At 50.9% G+C, this 8,747-nt stretch overlaps 1 protein-coding gene across 1 annotated transcript; it reads right to left on the bottom strand.

Annotated features, from left to right (window-relative positions):
• Positions 1 to 3,061: 3,061 nt before the first annotated feature.
• LOC104469481 (bromodomain-containing protein 4-like) lies at positions 3,062 to 7,875 on the bottom strand (the record flags this gene model as incomplete). Its single annotated transcript, XM_010083993.1, has 4 exons — positions 7,755 to 7,875; positions 6,299 to 6,617; positions 4,019 to 4,156; positions 3,062 to 3,197 (listed from the first exon to the last, which is right to left on the bottom strand). Coding segments are annotated over exons 1-4 (613 nt in total), but the record flags the coding sequence as incomplete, so codon positions are not given.
• Between the last annotated feature and the right edge of the window lie 872 nt (positions 7,876 to 8,747).

The raw sequence follows: 8,747 nt of genomic DNA, 5'->3' as shown, positions 1-8,747 counted from the left end.
CGGTTTGGATGTCACTGCCGAGAAAAAGAGACAAAAAAAAAAGGGTCACTCCTCCCGGCAAACTGGGTTGTTTTAACGGGATAAAGCAATTAGTGTTTTGTAACGACGCCATTTAAAAACCGTTCCTCGTTAATCGGGATCTCACGGTTCCCGTTCTGGAGGAGCAGCAAGTCGAGGAAACAAGGAAATCGGGAGGTTTCGCCCCGTCCTCTGGGCGAAGGGACGGCGGAGCGCCCGCGTCGCCAAAGCAGTGGGGACTGGTGGCCGGAGGGATCCTGTGGGTCCTACTGGGATCCCGTGGGTCTTGGTGGGATCCTATGGATCCTGCTGGGATTCCCGGGGTCCTGCTGGGGTCCCAGGGTCTTGTTGGGATCCCTTGGGTCCTGCTGGGATCCTGTGGTCTTGCTGGGATCCTATAGATCCTGCTGGGATCCCGTGGGTCTTGGTGGGATCCTATGGATCCTGCTCGGATTCTGGGGTTCCTGCTGGGATCCCAGGGTCTTACTGGGATCCTGTGGGTCCTGCTGGGATCCTGGGGGTGCCACTGGAATCCCTTGGGTCCTGCTGGGATCCTGTGGGTCTTGGCGGGATCTTATGGATCCTGCTTGGACCCCGTAGGTCCTGCTGGGTTCCTGTGGGTCCTGCTGGGATCCGAGGGTCTTGTTGGAAACCCACGGGTCCTGCTGGGATCCTGTGGGTCTTGGTGGGATCCTATGGATCCTGCTGGGATCCCGTGGGTCCTGCTGGGATTCTGTGGTCTTGGTGGAATCCTGTGGGTCTTGCTGGAATCCCACGGGTCCTGCTGGGATCCCGTACGTGCCACTGGAATCCCTTGGGTCCTGCTGGAATGCTGTGGGTCCTGCTGGGATCCTGTGGGTGATGCTGGGACCCCATGGGTCCTGCTGGGATCCCATAGGTGCCACTGGAATACCTTGGGTCCTGCTGGGATCCTGTGGGTCCTGCTGGGACCGTGCAGAATCTCTGCAAAGCCGACACCTTCCACCTCCTCCCTCTCCCAAGGAGCTGGAGGTTTCCAGGAGAAACCTGCGGGGGATTTCCCAGCAAAGCTTCCGGCCACCATCACACCTGGTTTTGAACAATTTAACCCCAAACCGGTGACGACGCGCTGAATTCAGCGCAGAATGGGATTTAAGGAGGCGCAGCAGATGCGAGGAAAATGATCTCATGGGTCCCTGAACGGATGCTCCATAGAGGGAATATCGAGTTATTCTGTCACGTTATTATTCACACACAGAAAAAAAGCTTCGATCGGGTTTGTCGGCGCTTCAAAATCAGGATTTCCCAAAGGCGAAAGGATTCGACGAGACAGAAAAAAGGAGAACCGGAGCTGCGCAAGAAAAACACGCGGGGACACGAGCCCGGCCTGTGACGGAGGGAGGGAGACCTGCCAAGGGAAGGGAAAATTAAAAAAAAAAAATAAAGAAAAGAAAGGCAAAATAATTAAAAGAGTTTGAGACGTTCGGCTTTACGATTCCAGGATGTTCTGGAAATCATCCCAAATCGCTCTAGGCAGAAAGATGACAGCTGTCGGTAATAAATCGGGGAAAGCCCGGGGGATTGAATAAATCCTCTGAATTTGCGCCGGCTGCCCGGGCGATGGCAGCACAGACAGATTTTCTCTTCCAGCAGCTCCTGAGAACGTTCAGCAACAACTACCGACGTCGGATTTTTTTCTCCATCATCCCAACACCTGGTCCCCAAACCCCTCGAGGGTCGAGCCTCCAGCTCCCCGGCCTGATTCCCAGTAAACTTCAGGAAATACCCCACTGGGATCCCAGCACGGCCAGCCCGAGGTGAGAGGTTTAAAATTCGGAAGGGGATGTTGAAAGCGGATGTGAGGAGCTGCTGAGGTCATGTCTCGGGACTGGGATGTTCTCAACCCATCGATGGACGATCTGACGGCGTTTGCCAGCAGCCGACGTCGAGCCTGGGGAACGGCTGGTATCCCAAAAAAACGGAGCTGAGAACTCCAGATTCCAGAAAAAACAGGAATCCTCGAGGTATAAACGGGGGAATTTGAGGCTGGTTTACCTCCAGGAGCAGTTTTACCTCTAGGGGCCGTCACGTCTACGTCCAGATTCGGCGTCTGCAGTAATTGACGTGCAAAAAAATGGAGAAGGTTCATAAAGAGCTGAAAAGGAGGATGAAGAGACTGGAAAAAACACCTTAGAGTGAAAGAATTCAATTATTACGGAGAAGACGGAGTGGAAAACCGAGGAGCCTTCAGTATCGTGACGGTATTTAAAGAGGAGAGGGAGCCACAGAACTCGGAGCAGCAATGTTGTTGGGTTTTTTTTCACCTGGCAGCTCCTCAGCGCTCACCTCTTTTTTTTTTTTTTTACTCTATATGAGATGTTTTTCCACGAGACAGACCAAAAATCAATGAATCGGTGTCTGAACTGCCAGAGTAGAGAGAGGGTTGGATTAAGTGAGAAAAATGGTAAATTTGGATGCTGTAAATTCCTAATCTGGGAGCAAAATTTAAAAAAAAAAAAAAAACAAACGACATAATGAACATAATGCCTCAAGATCTTAACAAACATCATTTTACCGATCGGTTCCTCGGGGGACGCAACGCGGCTTTTTGACGGCACAGAGTCCAGCCGGGAGGGCGTGAAGGTGGCTGTGAAACTCCCGGAGGTTTGATACGACGGAATTCATGCGGGTTTCCATCATCTCAGCGTTCTTGGCTTTGAGTGTCGCTCTTGGCTTTTTATCTTCGTGGAAAAGCCGGGAACGACGACGTTCCACCAGCAGGATAACTCCTCGTGCCCCGGCGGCTCTGGATTTCCTGCAGAGTCTGTCCCCAACCCTCCTCCATCCCAAAAATTTTTCCCAGAAGCCACGGACGAGAAGCTTTATGCCATCCCCCTCCCTCCCGCCCTGTTTTCGACGCTTTGCTCACCAAACCGAGGCCCCAAAACGAGGGCGATCCCGCGGTTTAATGAATGAAACGCCCTCATTTAGGCAGGATGAAGCCAGGTCCCTGCGCTGGGGCGCGGGGTGAAGCCGGCGCCGTGACCCGAGCGAGCGGCCGTACCTGCTTCCTTCCTCGCGCGGCCTCTTCCCTTCGTCTGCGCGATGACGATCTCCGTCTCCTCCTGGGTCATCTCGGAGATTTTTTGCAAGAAAAGTTTTTCCAGAGCTTCTGCCATTAAGACTATGTCATCCCCTGGCTGGTGGAAAAACAGATGAGAAATCAGGCAAAGAATTTGGGGACAAATCTGCCTTTATATCAATAAATATCTAAATGGAAATATTCCCAGAGAGTTGATTTCATATTTTCACCCTCTTCAGCATCACTATTTCCACCACGGCGCAGCCCAAAGGCATACGGGATGCGATTTGTCGGAATAACGCGGAGAAATCCACGTCTGAGAGATAAAACCCCACGAGGAGCAGCGGAGGAGAAGGACTTGGGGGTGTTGGGGGATGAGAAGCTCAACATGAGCCGGCAACATGCTGGAGCCCAGAACCCCCCCGTGTCCTGGGGGCACCAAAAGAAGCGTGAGCAGGAGGTGGAAGGAGGGGATTGTCCCCGTCTGCTCCGCTCTGGACCCCAACAGAAAAAAGACCTGGAGCTGCTGGACGGACTGCTGGAGCGGGGCCAGAGGAGCCACAGAGATGGTCCGAGGCTGGAGCAGCTCCCGCGCGAGGACAGGCTGAGAGAGTTGGGGGTGTTCAAGGAGAAGAAGAGACCTTGGAGCACCTTCCAGGGGTGAAAGGGGGCTACAGGAGGGGGGTGAGGCAGTGGCCCAGGTTGCCCAGAGAAGCTGTGGATGGCCCATCCCTGAGGGGTTCAGGACCAGGCTGGATGAGGCTTTGGGCAACCCGGGCTGGTGGGAGGTGGGGGAGCAGATGGTCAATGGTCAACTCAATGGTCATCAAGGTCCCTTCCAACCCAAACCGTTCTATGACGCGGAAGATTTCCCTTGGGGAAAAAAAAAAAAAAACAAACCCAAAAATCTTACCACACAGCCTGGGGAACTTTTCGTACCTTATTGTAGATGTAGCAGTTTGTAAACATCGTGTTAAAATCCTGGATACATTCTTGAGCGTTCCAGTAGTAGTTATTCTCCAAGCGTTTCTTTATTGTTCCCATATCCATCGGCGTTTTAATTATCTTATAATAATCCTGCAAAAAGGGCAAAGAGGGAGACGTCGGCGCGGGAAATAAAACATCGCGGGTTTTTGCACGGAGATGACGGTCGGGGATTCCTCCGGCTCATTCCCGCCGTGGCGAGATCCTCCAAACCCAGCAGGGATTTTGCTGCCGGATTTTGTCACCATCAGCTTCTCCGTTGGGAATTTTAGTTAAACAGCAGGATAAACCTTAGGGAGAGGAATAATTTAACCCCAGAGACCCCAAAATTTCCTAAATTCTGGATTTTTTTGGTTGGTAACGGTGCTGAGTAATTCCTATTGGATGCATGAGCTGGAGCAGGAGGTCACAGGAGGCAAGAAGCGGGGAAATCGGATTTATTCCAGCCCCTTAAACACGTCCGGATTAAGGCAGGAGAAGGTGTTGCTATTTTTAGGTATAATTTAAGGAGGAAAAAAAAAAAATCAAGAGGGTTGGAAACGGGGTCGCCATAGAATCGGCACTCTCCAGATTCAACAGGGAGCTCGCTCCGGCCGGGAAGAAATTAAATAGCCGGGAAGAAATTAAATTAAAATTTCTATTTTGAATAGAAATTAAATGTTTGGGTTAAAGATCGTGTATTTAGAGATACTGTGTGTTAAAAAATGGAGAAAAAAAGGAGTTTTATGCAAAAATACCTCTGTCAAAGGAGAGTAACTCGAGGGAGGAAGGGAACAAACCTCTTCTGGTGGGAGCTGGAAGAGTCTGAACCACCCACAGGGCAGAGGAGCCGCTGCCGTGATTTACTTTAACAAACCATCTCAAAATCATGCTCCGATTTTATTTTTTTTTGGTGATGTTGGTGATTTAGAACCACAGAACTATTGAGGTTGGAAAAGACCTTGAAGACTGAGTCCAACCGTCAACCCAACGCTGCCAACTCCGTCCCCGAGTGCTACGGTGACGCGGCGTTTGAACCTCTCCGGGGATGTCCCCGGGCAGCCTGTCCCCGCGCTGGACAACGCTTTGGGTGCCGGAGTTGTTCCCAATATCCCATCGGAACCTCTCCTGGTGCAAATTGAGGCTGTTTCCTCACAACACCGACCCCAACAACCTCCTTCCAGGTGGGATGAGGTCTCCCCTCCGCCTCCTTTTCTCCAGATTAACCCCCCCTAGATCCCTCGGCCGTTCTTCCTACGTCCTCCAGATTTTTCTCGTTCTCCTCATCCGAGGATTTCCACCGGTATGAGGACAGGCTGAGGGAGCTGGGGTTGTTCAAGGAGAAGGCTCCAGGGAGACCTTCCAACAATTTTTGGTGCTGAATAATTTTTGATGTTTAGTAATTTTTGATGCTTAATTCTCTGTGCTCAAGAATTTCTGGTGCTTAATAATTTTTGGTGCTTGACTGGGGGACAAAGGGCTGCAGCCTCGCCCTCCCTGACGCCTAAAATCGAATTCCTATTTCCTTCTCCGCATCCTGGCGGAAAGAGGAGGGTGGTAAAAGGCAAAGCAGCAGCTGAGCCACTGGAGATCCCTCCTGGTGTGTTTTCTAGAAGATCACAGAATCACTGGGGTTGGAAAAGAGCCTTAAGATCATCGAGTCCAACCGTTGGATCATCGAATCCAACCACTGGATTGAGTCCAACCATTAAACCATCGAGTCCAACCGTTGGATCATCGAGTCCAACCACTGGATCATCAAGTCCAGCCGATGGATCATCGAGTCCAACCACTGGATCAAGTCCAACCATTAGATCATCAAGTCCAACCACTGGATCAAGTCTAACCGTTAGATCATCGAGTCCAACCGTTAGATCATCGAGTCCAACCGTTAGATCATCGAGTCCAAACACTGGATCAAGTCCAACCATCAAACCATCAAAACCAACTGTTGGATCATCGAGTCCAACCGTCAGACCATTGAGTCCACCCGTTGGATCCCCGAGTCCAACTGCTGGATCATCGAGTCCAACCATTGGATCATCGAGTCCAAACACTGGATCAAGTCCAACCATTAAACCATCAAAACCAACCGTTAGATCATCAAGTCCAACCATTAAACCATCGAATCCAACCGCTGGATCAAGTCCAACCATTAAAGCTGGATTCTGTGACTCCGGAAGGTCGGATACCAGCCCCAACCAGTCTCCCTCCTTCCACCAAGCCCCATCGTCTGGTCCCTCGACCTCTACTTACGGGGAGGTTCAGCTTGACGGCGTCCACGGGCTGCTGGAAAGGCCACGCAAACTGGTGCTTCCACAGCGTCTTCAGCACCACCTTGAGCAGATACTGCAGCTGGTTGGTCTGGCGCTTGGGTTTGTTGGGGTTGGAGGTCTCCGGCGGTGGGGGATTCACGCCTACGGCGCTGCCTGGCTGAGGTTGAGCCTGGGATTGCGTCGTAGACATTTGGGTGGTTTCCAGTCCGTCCCCCATCACCGGTAAATTCCTCAGTCGCGTTCCAGGGCCGCTCTCCGCCGACATGCTGTTGATCCCATTACATTCCTCACCGGACACCCTGCGAACGAGGAGAAGGGAGACGAGGTCACTTCAACCCCAGGTTTTTGGTACAAGGCGCAGCTTAAAAATAAACCCGCGGATATCCGCCAGACTAACTCGGGCAACTAGACCTCGTGCCCCGGCTCGCCGAGAGACAGCGTTGCGTTGCCCCAACGAATGATGTCAGCATTCCGTATCCCGGGGTAAGAAACTTCCCCCTCGCTGGACATTCCGCGGGTAACGCCACCCTCCGTGACCTGCAGCCTTCGTCTAATTTCACGCCGAGCACGTATTAAGCTTAAGATGTTCAACTATTAATTAAAGAGCACTATACATCGTTTGGGACTAATTAAGAGCCTCGTTATTGACTAATTTCAAGTGATACCTGGGGGAAAACGAGGAAGAAAGTGTTCTCCATCTCTCCGCTCTTGGGGTTACCCTGTCCCTTCTCAGCTGGGGCAGAACCAATTGGGTTTAGGATTGAGAACTGATTGGGATCTTGAAAAAAAGCTCACGGCAACCATCTGGCCACGGGTTTGGGTTTCTATTCTGCTGCCGTGGAGCAGCTCTGTGGCTCTGGTTCTGGTCTGGACGCAGCAAGGGACGGGGAGCCCGAGAGATGAAATTTTTGTTGGATTTTACCTGTTGCGTCCAAGTCCCCGTAACACCGCAGCCGGTCTCAAATCTCTCCCTAAAGCCTGAGCTCTGCTGCTTTACCGGCCTAAACCCAACACCGACCCACTAACACACCAAATTTTAGTCTTTAGATGATGGGTTTTAAACTTTTCAAGGCTCTGAGCCAGCTGAAGCATCGCTCCAGCGGCAAGACCGCTGCCTTGGCTCCCCCGGGATATTTTATGGGATAATTTAGATACAGGAGAACGACATCCAGTGAGCTGTGAGCTCAGCTGTCCCGTGAAACCTCTCTCTTAACTCCCAGCTCTCATTTTCCTCCTGATTTTCTTCCCTGCGGAGAGATCTGCCTCAAAACATGATCTGGAAACAATCTGAATTTCCACCTCTTGCAAAATTCCTCAAATTTTTCTCCGGGGCGATGCTGATTCCTCTAAGTCGCGTATTAAAGGGAAGCTCTCGAGTGATAAACTCTCCTTATCGGGCGGTGGTTGAGCAAAAAAAAAAAAATCCTCTACGTTACCTTGTGGGATACATGGCCATCGAATTTTGCCCCGGAAAACGATGCAGAGTCAGAAGTTGCTTGGCTTGTCCATCTATCGTCCGTGGCTCCAGGCACAGATGCCTTCAGATCCCGTATCTGACGGAACAAACGCAGCGATTAATCCCCGGCAGCGACCCAAGGCATCGAAAACTACAGCAACCTCCAGATAATTCGATATTTTTTAACGGACATCAACAGTTTAGCGAAGCAAAAGAGTCCACGGACGCCTACAAACACCAGATACCGATGGAAAAAATTGGGATTTCCATTTTTCCCAACTATCTGTCCACCCTTAAGTCAAAGCTCCTTCCTGAAATTCCTCATTTCCAGGATCGCGACCGCCCCGTGTCCTTCTGCTCCCTCCTAAGATACCCAGAGCTAGCCGCAGGAGGAACCCAAGGAGTTCATTTTTTGGGTATTTTTTGTTGGGTTTTTTTGTTGTTTTTTTTTTTTTTAAGAGAAGAGAAAATATTTCATCATCAGTTTTATTTCTCCCCCTTCCACCTACAAGTGAAGGCTCCAACCAGCCATCCAAGTGGCTGAGTATTATTCTTTTCACATCTCTTATTTATCATTAATTTATTGCGTCTTTAATTTATCACTTATTTCATTTATTGCGTCTTTCTGTCGTCGTCTCCTCGAATCCCACCAGCCTCCTCTTGCCTGTCCAACCTCTAGCTCTTTTTTGAAGGGCTGAGCCAAAAAGACGCCGATTTTCACCACTTTTCTCCTCTCTACCCTGTTTTCTGGCTCCTCTCTTCCGTTATCACGCCACCTCTGTGCCAAAAAATCCGAAAAACCCCCCGAAAATTTCCATTTTTAACCCCTCCCAGCTCCTGCTACGGCGCCGCCTCTTCGATCTCAGAAAAGCGGCCGATTACCGGGACGGAGAAGCGCGGAGAATGGAATGAAACAGGGTCTGGTGCCGCCTCTGCCGTTAAAAACCGGCACCAGCATCAGATTTGGGATAAT

This window comes from Pterocles gutturalis, unplaced genomic scaffold (genome assembly GCF_000699245.1).
Source record: "Pterocles gutturalis isolate BGI_N339 unplaced genomic scaffold, ASM69924v1 scaffold20780, whole genome shotgun sequence".
Classification (NCBI taxonomy): domain Eukaryota; kingdom Metazoa; phylum Chordata; class Aves; order Pterocliformes; family Pteroclidae; genus Pterocles; species Pterocles gutturalis.
This window is presented reverse-complemented; position numbering and strand designations above follow the sequence as displayed.